General features: G+C 37.8%; 6 protein-coding genes across 6 annotated transcripts; all 6 read left to right on the top strand.

Moving 5' to 3' along the window:
- Nucleotides 1-266: 266 nt before the first annotated feature.
- LOC115624098 (arrestin domain-containing protein 17) lies at nt 267-3,523 on the top strand. The gene is made up of 5 exons (XM_030518688.1): nt 267-484; nt 1,907-2,053; nt 2,111-2,322; nt 2,393-2,978; nt 3,037-3,523. Exons 1-5 carry the CDS (start codon nt 370-372, stop codon nt 3,273-3,275), a joined length of 1,299 nt encoding a protein of 432 aa, XP_030374548.1. The 5' UTR covers nt 267-369; the 3' UTR covers nt 3,276-3,523.
- A 1,343-nt stretch (nt 3,524-4,866) lies between these two features.
- On the top strand, nt 4,867-7,947 carry LOC115624150 (arrestin domain-containing protein 17). The gene is made up of 5 exons (XM_030518747.1): nt 4,867-5,018; nt 6,082-6,210; nt 6,268-6,485; nt 6,538-7,129; nt 7,185-7,947. Exons 1-5 carry the CDS (start codon nt 4,904-4,906, stop codon nt 7,367-7,369), a joined length of 1,239 nt encoding a protein of 412 aa, XP_030374607.1. The 5' UTR covers nt 4,867-4,903; the 3' UTR covers nt 7,370-7,947.
- Nucleotides 7,948-10,624: 2,677 nt separating this feature from the next.
- Nucleotides 10,625-13,222, top strand: LOC115623991 (arrestin domain-containing protein 17). Its single transcript, XM_030518562.1, has 3 exons — nt 10,625-10,821; nt 11,639-12,655; nt 12,773-13,222. Exons 1-3 carry the CDS (start codon nt 10,707-10,709, stop codon nt 13,024-13,026), a joined length of 1,386 nt encoding a protein of 461 aa, XP_030374422.1. The 5' UTR covers nt 10,625-10,706; the 3' UTR covers nt 13,027-13,222.
- Nucleotides 13,223-14,967: 1,745 nt separating this feature from the next.
- Nucleotides 14,968-17,702, top strand: LOC115624042 (arrestin domain-containing protein 3-like). Its single transcript, XM_030518619.1, has 4 exons — nt 14,968-15,210; nt 16,289-16,638; nt 16,699-17,254; nt 17,323-17,702. Exons 1-4 carry the CDS (start codon nt 15,099-15,101, stop codon nt 17,595-17,597), a joined length of 1,293 nt encoding a protein of 430 aa, XP_030374479.1. The 5' UTR covers nt 14,968-15,098; the 3' UTR covers nt 17,598-17,702.
- A 1,009-nt stretch (nt 17,703-18,711) lies between these two features.
- On the top strand, nt 18,712-20,879 carry LOC115623820 (arrestin domain-containing protein 1-like). Its single transcript, XM_030518364.1, has 4 exons — nt 18,712-18,823; nt 19,537-19,892; nt 19,959-20,532; nt 20,596-20,879. Exons 1-4 carry the CDS (start codon nt 18,712-18,714, stop codon nt 20,877-20,879), a joined length of 1,326 nt encoding a protein of 441 aa, XP_030374224.1.
- Nucleotides 20,880-22,550: 1,671 nt separating this feature from the next.
- LOC115623818 (arrestin domain-containing protein 1-like) lies at nt 22,551-23,777 on the top strand. The gene is made up of 4 exons (XM_030518362.1): nt 22,551-22,793; nt 22,851-23,376; nt 23,439-23,615; nt 23,674-23,777. The coding sequence occupies exons 1-4, from the start codon at nt 22,551-22,553 to the stop codon at nt 23,775-23,777; spliced, it is 1,050 nt and encodes a 349-aa protein (XP_030374222.1).
- Nucleotides 23,778-24,637: the final 860 nt, after the last annotated feature.

The raw sequence follows: 24,637 nt of genomic DNA, 5'->3' as shown, positions 1-24,637 counted from the left end.
TAGTGTAATCAGCTGTGCTCTCAAAAGGTGATCGAAAGGCCAAGCACATGTGGCAGTATTGGAGGAGCCCTCTTTTTTTTTTTTGGCTAACGATACTGAATTCTGACGAAAGCGTCACTCCACTCTTCTCTGTTAGCTTCGGTGCTTGCCTACTTGGCTCTTTTTTATTGTCAGGCCGATAAGATAAAAGCAGTCCACTATTGCAAAAGCCAAACCAAATTATTGTTTGGCTCTCAGTACGTTTCTGGCAAACGAACTGAAATGTTGACAGCGCGCCAAATTCAAGAGCGTCTCTTCTGAAAAGTGCCAACAAGTTAAAACCAAAGCAGAAATATCAATCAGTCAGTCATATTTTAAGCCTCAACCGCCATGGCAGTGACATGTGTAATCGACTTTGATAATAATCCGTACGGCACATATTTTGCGGGCCAAGTTCTTAGCGGACGCGTTACATTGTCGTTGGATAAGGTCAAATATGTAAAAGGTAAACGAGAGTTTTATTCACTATTGGTATATTATTTTTAAATTTATGCAAAATTCAAACAATCATAGCTAATATGAACATGTTTGAATAGATTTTTAAATCGAATTAGTTGACCCTGACGTTGTACTCAACAAACGTCTCTAAATATCTCATGGAGGAGGAATATGGTCGTGAGTCATTGCAATTATTATCTAATCATTTGCACCCACAGGGTGAACTTTAGATCAAGTAGGATACCATTCTATAGAAATGAGTCATCCTATAAATAGTCAAGTGCTGCAAATATATGCATGTATGGCTATGTTGAGGCACGTGCTCCCACTACTGGCTGATAATGACACATTTCAGTGTGATTTTCCGTTTATCACATAATCGCAATCGCCTTGCCGATGGTTATAAATAAATAGTTATAAAATACTTATTGTAACATTTATTGCATGTTCAGTGAAAATACATACATGCAAGTATATACAAAACGGCTGTCATTTTCTGTGAATATTAAATTTGTTAGCTGCGCCATCTGTGAAACATTTTTTCAAATTAGGTAGTGCCTTTATATTTGTGACATCATCTCAATAGCCTTGTCAATGGTTATAAACAAATAGTTATAAAATATTGTACCATTTATTGTACCATTTATTGTTCGGTTAAAAATACAGTATAATTTACTTAGCTGTCCCAATTCTTACCTGCATCGGCAAGATAGCTGCATGAGATTTCCTTCTGGCAGGATAACGAGTTGGTGCATTTCTGAGAATATTCTAAGAGTTAGCAGCGCCATCTATGAAACATTTTCTCAAATTAGGCAGCGCCTTTATATTCAGTATAGAATGTTTTAAAAGTGAGTTTTGAGTTTCCTTGCATGCATAGTTGTATGTATATATTTACATAATTAATTGTTAATATCTAAAAAAGGTAAAACAAAGCTCATGTACAGGATCAACATGTTTGCTGCCTTTTTAGGATAGCTGCCAAAAAGTATGTGCCAAGTATTGTAGGCAGCTAAGCAAATTATGCTTCAGTTCTAATCGTGCATTGATTCTATAAACAAATTTAAATTTAACAATTTGAAGAACAATGCCGCTACTTTTTTTGAGCTATCGACTGTCGACTATCCGCTGTTGGTCCTTCTGCAATATTGGATATACTCTTATGTACATATACGAAGGAAGGGACAAAATATCCTTTTTTTTTGAACAAGGAAAACTGTTTTCTTTCAATAAGAATAGACTTTCCTTTCAGACCTTTCATTCACCATTAAATAAATGCAAGCAGTCAACAATTTGAATTGGGAAAGCGCTCAACTTTTGAATCAAATTATGAACCTTCATTAGAACTACTTGTAGATTAATTGTTGAAAATCCATATATTCTTTGATTAATCGAATAACAAACCGTTCCACATTCTTTTCACAATTTTCAGCCATTTCGCTGACCATAAGTGGTTATGCTGAGACCCGTTGGTCGGAATCATCGACCACAAATGGCAAGGAGAGCTCAGAAACCTATCACGGACGTGAAGACTACCTGGCTTCATTGACATATCTAATGGGCTCCGATGCAAATCCTTGTAAGTGAACGCAACTACCCTTTTGAGATTCCATAATAATCTCTCATCCAATTACAGCACAGATTTCCATTGAGCCAGGAATTCGTACTTACAACTTCTCCTGCCCAATACCCGCCATATGTCCGTCATCATTTGAGGGATCGTTTGGAAGAGTGCGCTACGCCGTGAAGGTTGCCTTGGTGCGCCCCTGGAAGTTCGATAATACTTTCAGTCGCTATTTCACGGTCTTGAAAGTGATGGACCTGAACTATGACAGTCCGCTGTTGCGTGTAAGTGGAGGGAAACTGAAATATATGGTTTAAATGCGTAATTAGTACTGATATTCGAAACACTTTACAGATGCCGGCGCACACAGAAATCCAAAAGACTTACTGCTGCTGGCCCTGTCGCTCTGAGCCGCTCGTTCTGCAACTAGCCTTGCCGCAAACTGGCTTCGTAGCTGGCCAAAATATTCCAGTTGGTGTGCTGGTGACTAACGACAGTGCCATTAAAGTGGAGGAACTAAAGGTCAGACTGGCCATGCTGGTCTGCTACTACTCCCAGGGACCATATATCCGCACCAAGAACGAACGCATCGTGGTCAGCAAGTTGAAGGGCGACGAAGTGCTGCGACATTGCAAAAAGCAATTCACTTACGAGCTCCACGTGCCGGCCACGCCGCCTACTTGTTTCAATCTTTGTCGGATCATACAGATCGCCTATCAAGTGGAACTTGAAGCCAAAGTCAAGGGCTTGCACATGAATCAGACCCTAGCCATTCCAGTGACGATTGGCAGCGTGCCTTTGTCCGAACAGGTGATTCACCAGCCACGTGGCATGATGCCCCAACCTCTGGACGTGAACACATTGGAAGGTGGTGGGGCTCCAGCAAATGAGATCGGCTTTAGAGAGGTGTCCCAGCCATGGGCTGTAGATCCCAACATACGTAAGTGCTTGAAAATCTTTTAAAAAGCGGCCTTTATTTGATTTATTTCTATTTACAGCTCCACCCAACTATGAGGCTGCCTTGCATATGCGTGATGCCCAGGCAGCTGCCTCGACCGAGCCCGATAACAGAGAGCGTCCAAACACTTTGCCTTTGGATGGCAAAGGCTTCACTCCGCTCTATCCAGTCTTTAATATACCTAGCCCCACGGCACCTGTAGACTGGGAGCAGAACAACATGCCATTGGGTGGAGTTGCAAATCCCAACTCCGAAGGAGACAAAGGAACTTGGCTGTGAAGACAACTAGTCTATAAAACAATGATGGTGGTGCCACAATCTATAAATGATATGAATGATTAATTTAAAGTTTTTGTTTGGTAATGAAAAGCAAATAATGATAATTATGTCAACATTTCTGAGGGTCGTACTACTTATTATATACCATATTTATATTCGAGTTGGTATGGGGATGGCCTTTTCTTTGTAAACGCAGGGAATATAAATACTTGTACTTAGAATATAAATAAAACCAATAAGCCTTTGAAGACACTTTTTGTATGCAAACTTTCAGTTAAATATTCAGTCAAGCTCTTATTCTTCTTCTTCCGTTCGCGAAATTCCCAACTAAGTCGGACTTTTATTGAAGGAGTTGTTTGCAGGAGCTTGGTAGGAAATTCTGCCGAAAACGAAAAATAGGTGGAGCTATTCAAAAATTATTCTTTATGTATGTTCATTGTACAAGCATCCAGCTGATTTGTTAAAGATTTTGTATTAGAATGTAATCATACCTGAATGTGAACTTCGACTTTCTTGACTTAATAAATAAATTTACAAATATTTTAATGAAATCGTGAAATTCCCAATTAAATCGGACTTCTATTGAAGCAGCTGTTTGCAGAAACTCGCTAGGAAATTCTGCCGAAAAGGGGGGAAAAATTGAGCTTTTCAAAATAGCCAGCTCAATTTTTTAAGATTTTGTATTAGGTTGTAGGATGTTATCAAATAAATATTAACTCAAACCTTTGATTTACTGGATTCAGTAAATAAATTTACAAATATTTTCATGAATTTAAGTTTAGTTAGTTTTCATAAATAAAATTAGAATACATTCATATATAAGTAACACTTTACAGATGCCGGCGTTGTTATAAAAATAAAATAAATTAGCTCGAAAAAGCTCGAACAAAAATCCGGTCTCCATCATTATATTCAAAGAAACTCTTATCATTAAGACTCTCTACGGACTCATAATAGTTTAAAAATAGCAAAAAATCGTAATGCTACGCTCAAATATTTTGTACACAAATCGTAGTATAACATGAATTTGAAATCATAAACAGCTTGATAGTCGAAGGAAGCATTGTTATTGTTTGAATATCCTTGAAATTATTTTGAATAAAAGAACATTAACTGGCATAGTTCGGACATTCCTATCTGATCGTAGATTACGAGCACTTGCATATTTAAAAAAAAGCTTTCCTTTCTCTTCTTCCTCTCTGTTCGCTCTCACCATTTTACTTTTTAACTCTAGAGTACTCTTGAGTTTTTTGTAAATATAAACACACCCCATACGTCCATTGTCAAGGCTATGTAGAAGTCGCGATAAGAGCCCCACAACTCGCTTTGACTCTTGCGGCGCACATGGTGTGAAGGGTGCCTTCAGACTCTTATACTGATATTTCAGTGCCATTTTACGAGTATATCGCTTGTGGCTGCTAACACTAGCCGGCCTTATCGCTTATCTAATTCAGCAGCAGCACAAACAACAAATGTCACACCAAGGCGGTTGGTCTGTACTTAATTTAGTTGGAATCAGTTGTCCAGCCCCATGCGGCAGACTCGCATTTGTTTTCGCGTTAAAAATCGCAGTCGGTTCATATTTTTTAGAATATAGTTTCTCACACCTTGCTGGCAACTCTGCGAAAATGGTTGTAACGTGTGAGATCAGCTTCGATAATAACAAGCAGCGCGTCTTCTATGCCGGCCAGCTCGTGAGCGGTTGTGTGACTTTAAAGTCCGATAAAGTGAAGGAAGTGCAAGGTATATACTCGTATATATGTAATTAAGAGTAGATCGCATTGTTATAAAAAATATTCACATAATTAACCCGTTTTTGCAATCAATGTGTTTAAGGAATGTGCGCCTGTCACATTTAATCGCTTGTATTATAAATTCTTTGCTCGATAAGGCATATATTATATAAACCCATAGAACCTTGAGTGATAGCATTTGCGTATATTTATGTATGACGACATTGACTCTTTAAGGCATTCTTTAGTGTAAATACTGAGGGTATATTTATTTGCGTGCTGTCGCCCAACAAACAAAACTTAACGATACTGTTTCTTCTACAGAAAATTTTGACATATTTGATGTTTTCAAGAAAAGAAAGAAATTCATAATTGTTAATCATTTTTTATGTTGACATTGTTTGATTACATAAATGAGCGTCAATTTTAAAAATAATATACAAAATATATTTTAGATTTAATTTTTTAAATCCAGCTTAAAGGAAACTCCCAAGCAGTATTTGATTATGAGACAGAGTATGAGTGCAATTGTCTTTTTAACCGTTTGAAATGTAAACTGCACAACAAAGCAGTCTAACGACCGAGCAGTAGAAAGCAGTTGAAGATCGCTGCGAACTTAAATTAAATTTAAATGTTCGCTCTTAATTCTTTAATAATTAACGAAAAACGGACTTGAGCTTATTGACGTGTCTTTTTAACATGCCTTGAAGCACGTATGTACTTGCTATATTATTGCCAACACTTTGGTAATTAATGCTCCATTATTGTCCGATTAAAGTCAAATCCCATAAAATGTCATTAACAATAATAATAGTATGCTTATCGAATATACCTTTTCCAATTTCTGATTAAACATAATTCGGGTAATTGATTTGTAGATTTTTGAGAACAAGTCTGGATTGTGTGGAATCTCCGCTTTTTGCACAAATGATTCACGGCTTCAGCATTTTGCAATGTTTTATAAATGTTTTTATTTATGTGACAAGAGCCTTATCAGCTGCCAAGGTGCAGATTAACTTATAACAAAGATAATAATTGAAATGTGTGACGTCTCTCTTTTGCTTTCCCGCCAGCCATACAACTTAAGATTGTGGGCTATTCTGTAACAAAATGGTCCGAAAGGCACAGAGCGACGACCAAACTATATGCAGGTCGGGAGGATTATCTATCGTCCGTCACATATTTGCTGGGCTCCGAGCAGAGTAAGTAGCAAGAGATTTAGATTGGACACATGTCAGAGTCGTTATTGTTTGTGGCAGACACTGACAGACTCACCATAAGTGCGGGCGTTCACACCTACAACTTTGCCTGCCAACTGCCCTATCAGTGTCCTTCGTCCTTTGAGGGACGCTATGGCTGCATACGCTATATAGCCAAAGTGGAGCTGCTGCGGCCCTGGAAGTTCCATCAGGCCTACACGCACGGCTTCACAGTGCTCAAGATGATGGACTTGAACTTCGAGACGCCACAGCTGAAGGCAAGTATCTGGATGAATATCCTTTTTATACCTACAATGATTGTTCCCACAGTTGGCTGCCCATAGCGAGGGTTATCGCACGTTCTGCTGTGGCCCCTGCAAGACAGAGCCGCTAAAAATGGAGCTGCATCTGCCGCAAGCGGGCTACGTGCCCGGACAACGCATTCCCGTGACTGTGGTGGTCATAAATAATACCGGTGTGGCTGTTTCGGAGCTGCGTCTCTCGCTCGTCATGCTCATTCGCTATTTCAGCGTCACTCCCGAGCACTCGCGGGTGGAGCGCATTGTGGTTAGCAAGGCCAAAGGCGACTCCGTGCTGCGTCAAAGCACTCGCTCCATGACCATCGATCTGCTGGTGCCGGCCACTCCCCCCACCTGCCTCAGTCTCTGCAATCTGATACAAGTCGCCTACCAGCTGGAAGTGGAGGCCTTGATAAAGAGCCTGCGGGAGCAGCAGGTGATGACCATGCCAGTTACCATCGGCACCATACCCTTGGCCGTGGCTGGCGTGGTGGTTCAGCAACCGCCCCGTCGGAGCGCCCACTATGAGGCCCCATCGAACAGAAACTCGAACGATGAACTGCCCATAGTAACGGCCATAGCCAATGTGCCGAATCAGCTAACCCCCAGTTCCGCAGATATACGTAAGAATACAGTTTATCGTCAGCATCCCCGAAAATTAACATTTTCCTCCAACAGCTCCCCCCGCATATGAGGAGTCGAAATACACGGTGCGGGGAAACATCAACGAGGAGGAACTGCACGCCTTCGGAGCCAACGAATTCGCCCCCTTGTACCCCATTTATAGTATGCCCAGTCCAAAGCCGGTTCTAACACCGAATAGTCGAAACATCGGTTACATCAACCAGACTTTTGAAAAGTGAACGCATGCGCTGTTCCAGCTCCAGAATAGTTCTAAGGTTGTTGCGTACGCTTAATATTAAATCGGGGTGAGGCTGTAAGATATGAAACTTTATTATATATTTCACCAAGCAGTGCATTTATACCCTATAATTGGAGAGACGAGGGTGTGTACCTTTTGTGAGAATCCATGCAACACTATAGAAATGTAAAAATACTCCTAACTTGTATATTTCAAAAGCTAAGAGCACCAAATTTTTGGATCGTTTATTAAATGGAATAATATATCAGATAATCAAAATTGATAAAAAACAAAAAACATATTTTTTGAGGCCAATAAGTAAAAAAATGAACCATTTCTTGCAGAGTGTGCAAAAGTCGACCGTGAGGGAGACATTTTCGTGGGGGTAGAAAATATTTAATGTCCGGGGGTGTTTCCAGCAAGTGGTGTGCTATACACACAGAGAAATCTTGCATTGTAGAAAGAAATGCATTCTTAAAAAAATGTGAATTCTGATTTTGCTTTGGTTTGAATAGGTGAAATTCTTAGAAAGGAATATTAATATGCATTCATTGTTAATAAAGTGTACATAAGCAGATTTTAAGCCAATTTCATATGAACTTTTATTAGTTTAATTTCATCACAATATAAAGTTGCAAGTAAAATGTTATGAGGATTATAAAAGGTTAAGAAACAATTTATAAACCATATATTTCAAAAAATTATAAATTATAAATTATTATATAAACATATGTCAAATAAAGAATAATTTTTAAAATTATTTATTTTTGAAACTACCTTTGGGAGACCTTACGTTATGCTTATCTCTATTCAGATTATTGAGGTAATCACTTTATTCTTTCAGTGTATCGATGTTCTTACACTGTCGATACATTTAGAGAAAAATATAGTCACCACAATAATTAGTATACTACAGCTAGGTAGGTAATATTTATATGCAAGATTCGTTCCAAAGTGTAGGTGAGCACAAAGGAGCGACTTGCGAAAACTCGAACTCCAAATGGGGACGACGTTTATATGAAAAAGATGAATTTATCATCCTCTATTAACTTCAAAATTGGTTTTTTTCTCTCTTAGCACATTATAAAACTAAATTAATTTAAGATATTTATTAAATTACCTTTTCAAAATCAGTTTTGAATATTTTATTAAAGGCAATGCACACTCGTATTAATTTACCTTTTTAAATACCTCTCTTATACAAAAGCCAGTGAAAACAGAACTTTATGCTAGATTTCTCTGGGTGTATAGCACATCACTTGCTAAAAACACCCCTGAACTTTACATTTTCCACCCCTACGAAAGTTTCACCCTCACTAAATGCACTGCTTCCTTAAATATATAATAAAGTTTCATACATTTCAGCCTAACCCAGATTAAATATTTAGCGTAAAAACCAACTTTAGAAGTATTCTTGAAGTTGAACCGAACTTGAAAGTTTGGTTGATGTAACCGATATTTCGACTATTCGGTGTTCGAATCAGCTGAGAATATAAACCATTCTTTAAAAAGTTCCAAATATTTTATAAATATTATACAATTTTATTGTACTTAGGAAAAATAAAATAGTGTTTGTTTTTTATTTATGATTACATTTTTAAAATTTGAGATTGCAACGAAAATTATATGCAAGTACAGTCAAGCTATTGAATAATAAATGTGCTTTTTCTGAATGTTATGAATTTTTTATTTGTCATATAATAATAATATTTATTTCTTTGACGATTACTTGTCATATAAGTTCATTGATTGCACATTCATTGCTTCGGCAGTTGCTAAATTACAGGTACTTAGCCTGTATTAAATGCAATGTGCATATGCGATATGATTGGAAAAGTATACCGGATTTTATAGGTATTTAGGGGCTTATAACTAAGGACAATACTTTGAGGGCTCTTTTCACTTGATATACCGTTCCGTAGTAACTAACTTCAGCCCCCTTTTTCAAGCATTTCATATTAATGAAGGCTAATATATTTAACTTTTAATACCAGCTCCACTAACTACTTTATAAAAAGTTACAAATAAAAAAATTAAAAGCAACATATAATACACATAGTATGTATAATTTATATTTATTTCTTTCTATATTCGTTGTAATTTCTTTTATCAATATTTCAAAAATTACGGCCTGGAAACAGCTTCATAAGTGGAAGTTACTCTGTCAATTCATTAGTCACTCAATCATTTAATAACAGTCCCTTTCACCACCTGTTATTGAAGAAACAAACAGAGCCAGGGACTGTTATTGCACTGTACACACAACACTAACAGCCTTTTTAACATAGGCAGTAACAGTCGCTTTTAGCAGCAACAGCTAACAGGGGTTGCTTAACAGAAACAATGTAAACACAATAGCAAACCATTTGTTATTAACACGCTTTTATTAGCTTCACCTGTATGTTTGCATGTATATATATGCATGCATGTATGTAACAGAATCTTTCATTTATATTTCAACTCTAACCAATACGTTATCAAATTAATGCTTAAGTCACTCCTAAAAATCAATAAATGATATTGTGAAAATATTGCTGTTACATCTGTTTCACTTTTGTGAGTTGTAAAATGTTAACTGTGCTCTTTAACTTTAATGCAACAAGTTGGCGGAACAAAACTAATAATACCCACTATCTGCTTTTAAGCTACAGTCTATTCATTTAAGCAATAACAAATATTTTTAGTTTATGGGTGACTAAGCGATGGGCACTTCTTCAAACACAGCTATTAACATGTATATCTGCAAAAAAAAAGTATAAAAGTACGTGCGCATAAATTAGTGAAAGTTGTTTCAGATGTACATTTTTTAATAGCTGACCAAGTATATGCGCAATTGATAATAATATTAAATTCAAAGACATGTATTCCAACAGGTATGTGACATCATAATACACAAATTTATAACGATCCATTTGTAAAATCATGCGGAGGGCGACTTGCACTCGAACGAGTCTTGTCTCTCTCAACCTGTATAAATCAACTACAAATAAAACAATATAATTGGAAATAGAGGCGAAAAGAGGCAAAGATCTGCAATGATTGCATTATACCTGAACAGGCTGTTAGATATTCGCTCACCTGGCAGCGTTCTCCAAACGTTGTATATACGAGTAGATACACCCATTCACCCATTGACTTTGGCCAAACATTTGGCATTACAGGGAATTCTAGCGCTTGTACGCGATAAGATAAAGTCCAACCAGGTCGGTTTGGGCCAAATGTATTAACTTCAGGTTCGCTCAGTTGCCGTTCAGCAGTGAGCGTGTGCGGTACGCTCAGTTCGTTGGCCGCTGGTATTCGAAAACAATAACGAAAAGTCTCATAAAAACAAAAACAAAATGTCCAAACACTGCATGATAACTTTTGATCAAAATGAGCACGGAACTTATTTCACGGGCCAAGTTGTAACCGGCAAGGTGTTAGTAAATTTTAACAAACCCAAAAAGTTGCGAGGTATGTAAATAAATTAATTTCGATGCTTTTTTCAGCTCTTTTCCTCACTGCATCTATCAGCAAGAACTATTGGATGGCTATGCAGTCTTTTTAGTTAACTTCTAGTGTTATCTTATCGCCGGCAATGGGGGATTTTGTTTCTGTGTAATCGCACAAAATGTATAATGTATAGATAAGCAAAGATTTCCCTAGACAGCAATGCTTTATAATTAATGGAACACACAAAAAAATAATAATAAAACGTAATAGCTAGAAAAAAGTTTGGCATGCCTCTCCCATTATAATCAGAGGGCTCTACACAATATTTTCAGTTTTACTTTCAAGTTCAGGAAATGCCTACAAATCTTAGTCATTGTTAGATACATATGTATGTATGTACGAGTATATGAATAGGTGTGCTACAATTATGTGTCTTCTATAGTCGTTCTCTTTTCATGCTGAAGGCCTCTTGTGGCTCATTAAAAACGTTTTTATTAAAGAGTAATTACACAAAAAATGAATGCCATGCTTCTTTTAAGATATCTTAGCTATATATGATATTTATGCGTCGCTATAATTTGATCCAAATCGGTTAACTAGTACTGTGAAAACTCTCTTGCCGGACACTGACGGTCGGCCAATTTTTGTCCGCCGAAGGGGAGTGTCCACTTAAGGGGATACTTAAATACTTCATACCGATCGAATGTTTTAGAAAAACTGTCCGCCGAAGAGAGTGTTCGGATAAAAGAGGTGTCCATTAAGGGAGTTTTCACTGTATATCATACATTAGTTTGTTTAACATTAGACATTTTTTAATAGATATCTTTGTACTTTGCAGGCATTAAGCTAGAAATCAGTGGCTTTGCCTGCGCACAATGGCGGGCAAAAGGACGTCGAGTCGTACCGACTGACGATAGACGACGTCGTCGCAAGCACGTCTACATGGGACGGGAGGATTACATATCGTCGACGACATTTCTGATGGGCTCGGACCAGGGTTCAAACTTTACCGTTGATGCGGGCACATATAATTTCAACTTTGCCTGTCCCATACCCGCCAACTGCCCCTCGTCCTTCGAGGGTGCCTTCGGACACATACGCTACTTGGCAAAGGTCACTTTTATACGTTCCGGTGCCTCGAACCGCACCCACAACGTCGGCTTCACAGTTCTCAAGTTGCTCGATTTGAATGCGGAAAGCAAGATGCTGCGGGAGCCGGCCAGTAGTGAGGGCTTGGAGTATTTCTGCCTTTTGCACGCACAGCCGGTTCGGCTGCAGGTGACGCTCCAACAACAGGGCTATGTACCCGGCCAGTTCATGCTGGTGAATGCCGATGTGGACAACAATTCCAGCGCGGACTGCAAAAAAATGTACATAATGCTGTTTTTGCGGGCCAGCTATATGGCCGATGTGCCCGCCCTGCGCACCACCTCCGAGAAGATTTTGCTACTGAAGAAGGAGTGCGGCGGAGTGGCGCATCATTCGCAGAAGTCCTTTGCCGAAACCTTGCGTATTCCGGCCACAGCGCCCACCTGTGAGCATCTGAGCAAGGTCGTGCGTATTTCCTATGAGGTGCGTGTGGTGGCGGTGATGAATTGGCTCATGGCCAACCCCAGAGTGGTGGTGCCCATTACCATTGGCAATGTGCCACTGGCCCTGGCGGGTGTGGCGCCCTTGCCAGCAGACTTGCCCAGCACCTCCGCTCGTGCCATGGCATTGGCCGTACGCAGTCCTAGCTCGGACCTGGGTGTGGGAAATGCTGCCTTTGAAATTTCCGACGATCTCGACGATTATGCCATGCCCGAAGATGGCGACGACGAGCTCGAAACGGAGGAGGAATTCGTACCCGAAATGCGTAAGTTTATTAAATGGCCTTTGACCCAACCATTTTATAGCGTAAATCGCGGATATAGTGTCACTTGATTACTGTTTTTAGTTGGCTATAATTGAAACTTGTAATGCCTTTTTACAGCGCCGCCCACATATGAGGAAGCAATGTTTATGACTACCGATATAGCAGACACTGATGTGAATACTGTGTGCGAGGCATCGCGATTCACGCCCCGCTACCCTGTCTTCGATGTGGACACATTCCAAAGCCCTCCACCCAATCCGCCCCAGAAACGACGCCGTCGTCGTCGCCGCAAGGCCCCAACCGTGCCCGATCAGGAGCAACAGGAAGTGGCGAAGGAGAAGCAGCCAGTTGAGTCCCCAGTGGAGATTTAAGCAGCGCCTATCTAGCCATTCCCGTATCTTATCGCTGCAATCTTTTTTCTTAGCTAAATGCATGCCCAAGTACCCCCTTATGTACCCTGCTTTGTATATATGTACATGTATAAACGGAAACTGTGTTACGGAGAAGGCTAAAGTAAATAAACAAGCACATAAACATGTCAGCTGCCAGTTTTGTTAGCAGCTTTAACACTCTTGGAAGAAGTACCGAAATGTTTGAAGATCCGCTTAAGTTGTGTTCAGACAGGCAAATAATTTGAACAACCATAATTGCAAGCTTTTTTTTTCTATTTACTTTTTACAGCCAACTCGCAAATATTATACTTATTTAAATATGTAAATAAATATAAAATACAAAAGAAATCCAAATTCAAAAGAATATGGCTTGGCATCACCTAAAAAGTATTCATATTCCTTTTAAAGCTAATGTCACAATTGCATCACGAATCACTTATTTATATAAAAAGCGCCAGCTTTTTTAAATTGTTTTATTTATTAAATTGTGAGAAAGGCTATTTGATTAATTAAGACTTTTAAGGGCGTTTCAGTCACATTTAACAGCTCCGTGCGGTAAAATAAGCTTAATAGATCAAATAATCAAAAAGATGATAATCAAATTAATTGACAAATTTGAAAAAAATACATACATTTACTGAAGAAGAAGAAGGTCTAGAGAAATCATGTAGCTTAAGCAACAATTTTTAAAAAATGCGTGAACAAATTATTAAATTTTGGATTAGATAACATTAAGCTTTATTCAAGCTTCTGCTTTTTAGCACTATGATTAATGTTCAGACAATCACAAATCTCGTAAAAAAAAACTGAAGTAAATAAAAAAAAAAACAAATACGAACTCAAACAACGGCAAAACAAATATAGCTAAATTAACTAAAAATAGAAGCAAATAAATAGAAAGAACATTTAAAGGCAAATGAAACCTGCAGTATAGCTTGGATAAGCCGAACACACACGGGAAATGTTTAAATATCGGTAAAACTAAAAGTAAATACTTATTTTTAAGATGTCATTTATGTCATTTGTTTATTTCTGAAATGTTGTTTAAGCAGAAAAAAAAAATTGATAATCTTTTCTTCTGCCTTGATTACGCTAATAGGTTTTTTTATATTTTAATATTTGTGGTTTAAGCAGATACTAGATTCAGATGAAAACGTATTTGTTTTCGAAATAAATACAAAGCAAATAAACAAAGTATGAGGATTTCTGCGCTGACAAAAAAAAAACGCGGTGATTTTAAAGTCTCCGATAACAATTAAAGTATGTTCGAACGCACTGTTCGAATTGTCAAGTGCCGATCTGTCCATATTGTACATATATTTTTAAAATACATACATACATACGAATCTATTTAAGTTATTCGACTAGACTTAGCACCTGTTGCCATAGGAACGATAAATGCGAAGCTACATTTTTTATTGCCAAGGGCCGTTTTATTTAAAGCATTTTGTTTTTATAATATAATTTTCATTAAGCAAGGCAAATAAATAGTGCGGTTGCTTTTATAACCTTCGATTCAGTTCTCTTTTCCCTTCTTTGCTAACTTTGTTTACATTCGCCACTCGTTTTAGCCAACATTTTCGTAACAATCAAACTGCTGTACAACAACAAAGCAACAGCTCCACTTCATGTTAGGGACCAGCCTAAAGCCTAAAGCTCTCTCCGATGCTCAGCGTTGTGCTCTGTGCCGTGTTGTCGAGTGCTCTGAATATTATATCGCATGAGGCGTCGGACGCTCACACGAGTCGACTACTGCTAACGCGGCAACCCTCCCGCTTAGCATTTACGCTCTCAATTGATGATGTCACGGTTCGGCTCTCTGCCCTTTACTTCGCACTCAAAAATTGTTTGCTGACTTTTAGAAATTGTATTTGTCGGGCAGTTTCTTTTGTGCCGTCGGCTGGGACGCTTTTGTGATATCACTAGACTTGGTTTCCAGCAGCAGTCGGCACGTGAGAAAGAGATCAACAAATTTATTTTTGTTATAAAAAATCATAATTGACAAAGCGTGTCGGCCACTGCTTTGCCACAAATATTATCGCGTTGTTGTGATGCCATCCACATGCACATTTGAATTCGATAGGCCCGAGCCGGTTTATTACAGCGGAGAGACCATCAATGGGCGTATTGTGTTGCACACGGACTCCAATAAGAGTGTGAATGGTAAGTCAGGCAATAATCGTATTGGAGAATTCGAAACTGGTATATTTTAATTATATATTTTAAAGTTGTTCTAAAAAAGGAACAATAAAAACATACATAGAAGTATGTATGTACATACATATGTGCACATGCATGTGGGCATCGGAATGCCTTCAGAATGAATCACCCGTGTAAGTTCTTATCTCAATGTTAAGAAGAACAAGCTACACATTTCCGCCATACACATAAGTCTTAGCAAATTATTTTATTTAAAACCTATATACTTCTTATCTTTATCATTATTATTTTTAACTGCAAACAACAAACCAACATGCCAATTATTTTCAAATGATCCCATTAAGCCCTGCGTACTAAAATATTTGGTGACAGCCGCGCAATTTTATATTTGGCTCAACCAAATATTTTTTAAATATATACAGTAAGTACATATGTATGTATGTATGTAGATGCACATCGATGTTATTTTTTGTGAAGAACGGACACTCATAAATTGTATATATACTCGAATATTTTGAATTTTGGCAAGCTGCGAACGACAATAAGCGTTGGATTTACTTTCGTTTCGATTTTCGTTATCGCATGAAGGCATTCAGAAAGAAATAAAAAGATTAAAAACAATAAAATTATTGAAGTCACAGAAAGTTTCGAGAGTTATCAGATAAATTTAAATATTTAAGAAACATTTAAATCGATAACGCGCATATTTTTATAAATGCAAAAAGTCATTCTAAAGTTTTTCGAAAACTACTTTTCCATTTCCTCTTATACATTTTTTAACATGGTTGAGATGTGATATACAAAATCATAAGCTGACGGGATATTAGATCTGTTATATATAAATCGGAAGTACTCCTCTATAATTGTCAAGTAGTGCAAGTAGCCGAAGATCTAGTTGCAATAATCGTGCTCCGAAACCTGCTTTACTTTTTTAAAGAGTTTCATTACTATATTGTGTTTTTATTACATTCTAATACATACAAGAAGACAAGATATGTATGTATATGTATCATCTTTTTTTCATCATTTAATTAATAAGACAATTTAAATATCCACATCTATCTCTTATACTACATTACAGAGGTCTATATACTGTTTCAAGGCGAGGCTAAAGTACGATGGGAGGAGGGCAAAACGCGGACAGTGAATGGAAAAACAGAGCACTACACAGAATATTTTCGGGGCACTGAAACGTATCTGAATACTCGCACCAATGTCGTCAATTCAGGCGAATTGCCGGCAGGAACACATACCTACACGTTTTGTATTCCTCTACCACCACAGTGTCCCACCTCGTGTGTGGAGAAATATGGCAAGATTGCGTATGAGGTCTCTCTGGTGATAGACAGGTCCTGGCGTTTCAATAACGAGTTCAAACAACCGATAACTGTGCTGCATAGCTACAACCTGAATATGTTTCCAGAGCTACTGGTAAGGCACTCCCAAATACCCAATTCGAGGTATTACTGAATGCGTTTCTTTGTATTTCAGGTGCCGCTTAAGAATGAGGACATTAAATATTTTTGCTGTTGGCCCTGTTCATCGGGTCCAGTCGTCTCCACACTCACAATACCTTTTGGTGGCTATGCTCCCGGCCAGCGCATTCACTATCAGTTGGAGGTAGATAATCAGTCGCATGGCTACGATTTGGATGGTATTGCACTGAAACTGTATCAGGTTTATACATTCACGGCCACAACCCCGCGACGGAAGACCAACTCACACAGCAACACATTGACCAGAGATGGTCAGGCTGAGCGAGTTCTGCGTCTTTCGAAGAGGATTATCAAGGGAACATTGGTTATACCGCCAGTGCCGCCATCATCCCGGGAGAGTGGCATCATACAAGTTAGCTATCACATTTTGATGATCATAAATACTGGCGATTGTCACACAGACTCGGAAATTCAAATTCCAATCATTATTGGCACCATTCCGCTGGTCCAGAGCGCCGAAAATCCCGCAAATGCCAGCATCTGGATACCACAGACGCCGGATACACCCGAGGCAGCTGGAGGCGACTTACCGCCGAGCTATGACAACTGCAGTAAGTTTCCAAATCATCAACATTTTTACTATACACAAAATTGTAATAAATGTGATATATATTTTCAGAGCCACCCTCCTTCCTGGAGGCTACCCACATAGGCGACAAATTCGTGGATACTGACGTGAATGAACATAATCGCACAGATGATTTCATACCCAAGTATCCCATGTATACGAACTTTGCAATGCCAACGGCACCACCGAATGATTTGCCCGACAGTCCATTGCTAGAGCAACCGCCCTCTTCTAATTCAAACTCGGCGGTGCCTTCCGCACCACCTGACGCCGGCGCCGCTGCCACAACAAATACTCATGGCTATGGTTGGAATGCAAGTTCATAGGGTCCTCCGATTAGTTATACGAAATCTTATCTGCCTCCAATGGAAATATATTACTTAACTATTTTATAAATTTTTCTTAAAAACAAGAATACACTTACACAACTATTTATTATTTCATTCTTACACTACGGTTAGACTAGTAAGTTTTAAATAGCCCCCGGCACTCAAATAGTGTTATTTTGTAAATTTTACATTTCTGTTTTATACAGCTATAGAGTTACGAGTGAGTTATAAGCGTCTGAACTAGTAAGTGTCCAGATAGTTTGGACTCCACTGAAAGATAGTTATACATTTATCGCAGAAATATACATGCGTTTTCAATGACTAATTTAATTAACGTTTTATAAACAAATTTCTTGTGAGATTTCCAAGATCCATTTATTTATAAGTTTATTTAAATTATTCTCCTCAACATTAACATTTCCGCAACAACTCATCGACCGCTAAAGACTCTCCCATTGATCTCCCAATTGATGATGCCACCGTCTGGCTCTCTGTCCCTTACCACGCACTCAACAATGATTTGTTGTAGAGATGCCCATATGATTTTTTTTCTTGGTAGTTTCTATTGACAAATATTAAGTTAAGCAGGAATGAAATGCTGGAGTCGAATGGGCTCAACTCTTAAATACTATACCTTGTACCCATTCCGTCAACAAAAAAAAAATAACATTTTGAATATTTTGAAAATTAATTATACAGAAGGCAGAAGGATTCGTGACAGACCCCTCAAAGTATATATATTCTTGATCAGCATGACAAGAAGAATCAATCTAGCCCTGTCTGCCTATCTGTCCGTATGACCACCTGGCTGGATCTCAATGACTATAAAAAATAGAGTCCGATAAAAGCCGAGAATATTTTTTCATCATAGCAAATATTTCTCTGGAGAAAAATCAACTCTTCACCACAGCGATAACCCAAACCAATTCACCACATCATAAAAATCATATTGAAAATTATTAAAAGTCTCCATAGCTCGCTTGCTCTCATTTGAGTTTTGATTGCAGAAGCATTCGGACCCTAGCTGAATAAGCAACCATCGACCAATTCCAGAGGGAGTTCAAATTAACTACGAAAATTTGAAGCAGCTTTTAAAGAACTTATCGCGAGAATGACTTCGACATGCATATTTGAATTCGATCGACCTGAGCCGGTCTTCTATAGTGGCGAGAATATTTACCTACGTGCCACATTAAATTTGGCGTACACCAAGGAAGTTCACTGTAAGTCAACCAAACACAATGCTTTTCATAACAATAGGGTGGATAGAAACACAATCAACAAACAAAACATGAAACAATATTCTATTTTCTGAGCATCTCACATCTGAATAAGCAACTGTATTTTGTACATCCTTTTTTTTATAATTACATACATTTTAATTTGATTAAAAATGCATTTTCTTTTTCACAAATTGAAAATTCTATATGTTTTCCATTCCATACACTCTGCCTTCCACACAAAAATCGGTAAATTTATAAAGTCGCAAAGTAATTAAACTTTAAACCAAACTAAATTTTTGGTTTTTCTAAAGTTATATTTCTGCTCTGTTTTAAATGTTCTTCAATTGAGATATTAGTCGAATACATACATAGTAACTAATTTTTGTGAAATATTCAACATTTTGATAACAGAAAATTGTCCAAAAAAATTGACCAAAAAAGCATAGTGGTGATAATTTTTTTTTGCAGCAGCTTTTTCTTTTCATTTTCAAAAATATATTTCCCAAGATTGTCGACCGAGATCCCCTGGGATTTCAATTAATAGTTGGCTGGTTGGGTATTCCCGGTTGTTGTTTATAAAAAAAACTTATCGCAATGAAGAACTTTAATGCAAATAACAAAAAACATAATCTCCAGGGTACCCTGAGGCCTTAAGTATATCAACAATCGTTGATTAAGCCTATATATGTATGTGTCTCAAATGCTTCTTTCAGCAATTTATGTGTCCTTCGAGGGCACAGCGTGTGTGAGTTGGGAGAGGAGGGAATGGTTGAATAAATTAGCCCTTCACGATTGGCGAACTGATGACGACACAGTTCATAGTTCGGACTCCTACGTCATGGCCTTCACAAAGCTGTGCCGTAAAGAGCAATTGCCAACGGGCCAGCATATCTTTGAATTATGCTTGCCACTGCCCGCCAAGTCCCCCAACTCGTGTATTGCCAAGTACGGCAGGGTATTCTATGAACTGGGCCTGGTTGTAGAGTATCCTGAGCATCGAGATGATGAGTACAAGCGGCAGGTCATCGTTATGTACAATTACAATTTAAACTGGTATCCGGAGATTTTGGTAAGTTGGCCAAGAACGGTGGCTAAACAATAGAAGACCTTCCCTTTCATGACTTTTCTTTTTAAGGCCCCACTCAAATTTGAAACCGTTAGCGAGTTTTGCAGTTGGCCCATTAAGGGAGGAGCAGTGTTTACCATACTCTCTCTGCCCTGTGGTGGATATGTGCCCGGTCAAATGATGAACTTCCAGCTGGAGATTGACAATCGCTCCCAAGGTCATGACGTGAATAATGTCGTAGTACAATTTATACAGACCACTAAGTATACAGTGAGTTTTCCAAAAACCAGACGCACTGAGGACAGCAAAGTGTTGATCGAATATGGTCCAATCGGTGAAGTGTTACGTTATTCGAAACGCGTAATCAACGACGCTCTTTTTATACACAACATGCCGCCTACGACCAGATACAAGACCCTCATCGATGTGAGCTACCATTTGGTCGTTTCTATAAAGACGGGCGGCGTGCAGCGTGACTCGACATTGTCGGTGCCCATTATTATTGGCACCAAGCCCCAGCAAAATAGCGTTGAAGGGCCAAAACTTCCCATTCTAATGCCAACTGATAAGCTCCCAAAACTTCCCACTCTGATGCCAAATGTGAAGTCAGACGACGATAAGCCCCCAAGCTATGAAAAATGCAGTAAGTACGAGTATAACTTTGCCTTTGTCTGCGATTCATTATATCCCTCACTATTGCCCACAGAATCGCCACCGGGCTTTGTTGAGGCTGTGAGTGGGGCTAAGCCCGGCTCCGATTGTCCCGATGATATTGTACCCCGCTATCCAATATGCACTAACTTTGTAATTCTATCCGCATCCACACCGGATAATACCAACACACCATTCCTTACCCAAAAGCTATATCCTTATCCACCAGTGGTGGCCTCCAAAGGTCCTAACGTTAACGAAACAGGCACTGGCATCAGCGGCACAGCGATTCCTTCAATTGCGGCGGAATTGATAGCTCGTAAGAATATTACTGAATAAAATGAAAATATCATTTTAATGAATCTGAAACGTCTGATTATTTATTTGGCTATTCATGAAAAGCTATAACTTTCAATACTATATATGGGATAAGTCCATTGCAGAAGTTATTATTATTGCATTATTCATTGGTAAAATGACGTCACGTAGCGAACGAACTTCATCTGGCGAATTTTACGATATAATTTATTTGATAAATTTGATTTTCTTTTTGAAAACACATTTCAGATATAAAAATAAATATATTATATTATTCCAATATAACAATTGCTTTTATCAACTTCTCTAATATATTTTTGTTGAATACATTTTTCACATATATAGTATATCTCCGAGATATAGACGATAATACGAATGGAAAATCGGAAAAACGCCCAAAGGGTGGAAGTGCGGGGGGGGGGGGGGGTAATCAAAAAAATAAAATAAACTTGCACAGCGTACACACATAAGGCATCTTTGTGCAAAATTTGGGGTCTCTAGCTCTTATAGTCTCTGAGATCCAGGTGTTCATACGGACAGACTGACAGACGGACAGACAGACGGACATAGCTATATCGGCGGGGCTTGTCATGCTGATCAAGAATATATATACTTTGTGGGGTCTGCTACGCCTCCTTCTGCCTGTTACATTTTCAGCTCCCGCAAACCTAATATACTTGTACTCTTGTACATTTTATGTACAGAGTATAAAAATTTAAACTGAAATAGATGATTAAACGAAAAATGTAGACGATGTGTAAGGTTTGCAAAATTGTTCGTCACAATATATCATATTGTTTTCATCTCGTTTTCGTAATTTTAAAAACTTTTGTACGACGCGTAAAATATCGAACCTTTTATTTATAAAGAAGTAAAGCTGAACGATCGCCAGAAAAGTCTGGCGTGTTCCCATAACCCGTTCAACCCATTATACAGTAACATTACTTCGAACACGATTGCTTTAAAAAAAAAAAAAAAAAAATTAATTCAATTCTATTATAAGGGGAGCATGAGAGAAGGGAACAACATCGCCACAGAATTCTGGAAGACTCTTCGAAAAGTCTTGATTTTCACCACGCAGCCTGAAAATATAGAAACTCTAATCATTCAAAATGCGCGTTTGTTTCATATTCAAGTTCAGTTAAGCTCGATTTGTGTTGGAGTTCGGTATTCGGCAATTAAGTTATTGAATTCCAATCATTTAAGTGCGACAAATATTTTTGGGAACATTTATTCAAATTAATCAAACAATAATTTTTGTTACGGCAAACTAACGATCAACATTTGCAATGTATGTTGTATTTGAAGTTGATAAGGCCGACCTGATTTATTATACCGGCGAGATCATTACGGGATGTGTATCTTTAAAATTAAATGAGAAAACATATATTCAGGGTAAGTTTACTAGTTTGCTTATACCACCACATCTATAACTTTATTTTGCAAAACCAAAGCGATTTCCGTGAGTTAGTTTTCCCAAAAAATACAAATATTTCAATTGAAACGAACAATTACGTTGATAAAGATATTTGTTTTCTTTGTTTTCTTTGAAATTTAAGAGCGTGTTTGTACCTATTTCTAGATATATACATCAGTTTAAGGTTCGTTGTCACCGTGGAGTGGGAACTGGGGCCCTCAAGCACTAAGGATAGTAGGACTAAGCAATATTTAAGCTATGCTCGTAACATCGAAATGGATATGCTGGCTAAGAGAGCCAAAATTCAGAGAAATATGGAACTTGATGCAGGCACCCACACCTACGACTTTTCAATGCCACTTCCCCCCCAATTTCCATCGTCATTTGTAAGCGATTTCGGAAAGATTGTCTGTGAAGTATTGCTGACTGTGAATCGGCCGTTCGGACACCGTGAGTTGTTCAGGCATCCGCTGACAATATTTCAGTCCTATAATCTTAATCAAAGTCCGGATTTGGTGGTAGGTCCTTAAGATATTGATTAAATCATTACTTCGACCAGCATTTCGATCTTTCAGCATCCAAAGAGTCTTGCTTATACCAAAAAATTTTCATGCCATTGGTTTTTCTGCTCATCTCCCGTTACTGCCACACTCATCATTCCCTATGGCGGCTATACGCCTAGCCAGTTGATAAATTTTGAACTCCATGTACAAAATCCATCTTCCTATTACACCGTTCGCAATATCAAGTTGAAGCTAGAGCAGATTTGCAAATATAGAGCAACAATGCCGAAGCATAGAGTCCGGCAGCAGATCACAGAAATCGCCGAATCCTCTCATCTAGGCGCAGTTGAGCGCTCATCCTGGCGTGTAATTACGGATACACTGAAGGTACCATCAGTTCCGCCCTCAACGCATGACCACAGAGCTATAGAGATATCCTATGGGATTGTTGTATCTTTAACGATGGGCGATACTAAGGAAGAGGCATTATTTCGGATGCCCATCGTTATTGGCACCATACCGCTGGCCAAAAACATCTCAGATCCGACCAACAAAAGCACCCCACCCGAATCAATCAGCCACAATGCGCACAATTCCAGTGAGTTTAAGCCTACAACTAGCCAGATTTTGACATATCTATATTAAGATAATCCGTTGCAGACCAAGCCAGATCAGAGGAACACATTAAGTTGAATGTAATCAGTTCGCACTCAAAATCATGGGGCTGGAGGCCAACAACGCCCGAATCGCCAGAAACACCAAGTCCGCCAGAATTCCCGGAAATGCTAGAAGTGCCAGACATGGTAGAAATGTCAACGCTCAACGAAAGCAATCTTTGTGCGTATAAATCTACAATTAGTGAAGTCTTTCTATTAACTTGGCTAATTATTTGCAGATCAATGCAATATAGATGTGAATTGCGAGTCAGCTGCTTCCTCATTTCAATGCGATACTTTGGATTATTCAGATACGGTTTGTGTCGACATCTCAGATGATTAAAAATTATAAAATTTCATTACATTTTCATTTTATTATTATTCTTCCAATTCTTCCAAACTTAAATAATTACGCAGCAGTAATGTACACTTCTTTTTTTAAATATGTGTTTATATATAAAAGGTTTTTGTTATTTATCTAAAAGCTGGTTGGTCAGATTGTCGGTATTCTTTTTTCTTACAATTCTCAATAATAACAAAAAGAGGCAATTGACAATCTCTTTTCAATATTATTGATTGTTATAAATTTTTTTTATTAGATTGCACATCGAATATTGGTTAATAGTTGAGAAATAAAAAAAGATGTTTAACTAAAAATTTAAAATATATTGTTCTACCCGAAAGTTGTAAAAAATGGGATGCAGCATTATTTTTTTAAAAAATAATGATTGCTTTTTGAGCAAGCTTTAGAAAAGCTGTTTAAAATGAAAGTAATGATATATATAGGTTATATTATAGATATATTGGATTAAAAGCTTTTCACATTAGTGGGAGATAAAATCCATAAATAACTATAAACAATAAATAAATAAATGGCAATATAAATCAATTAAAATGCAATTTCAGATATAAATTGGATATTACTATTATAAGATAAATTTGCAACCGTTTTTATGATTTTTTAAAAACAATTTTCGTACATAAACGTTCATCAAAAACATATGACAATTACAAAATTATGTATTAAATAAATTTTGCACAAATTGTGAGAATTAAATTGCAACAAAAAATAATTAACAAATTTTCATATTTCCAAAATAATTGTTTCTTATTAATAAATTCTTAAAAATTATTTCCATCTTATTCAACCCAAATTTGGACTTAACCTAATAGCCTACATTTTTAAAATTAATCTTTACTTGC

The sequence above is a fragment of the Scaptodrosophila lebanonensis genome, unplaced genomic scaffold (genome assembly GCF_003285725.1).
Source record: "Scaptodrosophila lebanonensis strain 11010-0011.00,11010-0021.00 unplaced genomic scaffold, SlebRS2 tig00000053-arrow-pilon, whole genome shotgun sequence".
NCBI classification, from domain to species: domain Eukaryota; kingdom Metazoa; phylum Arthropoda; class Insecta; order Diptera; family Drosophilidae; genus Scaptodrosophila; species Scaptodrosophila lebanonensis.
This window is presented reverse-complemented; position numbering and strand designations above follow the sequence as displayed.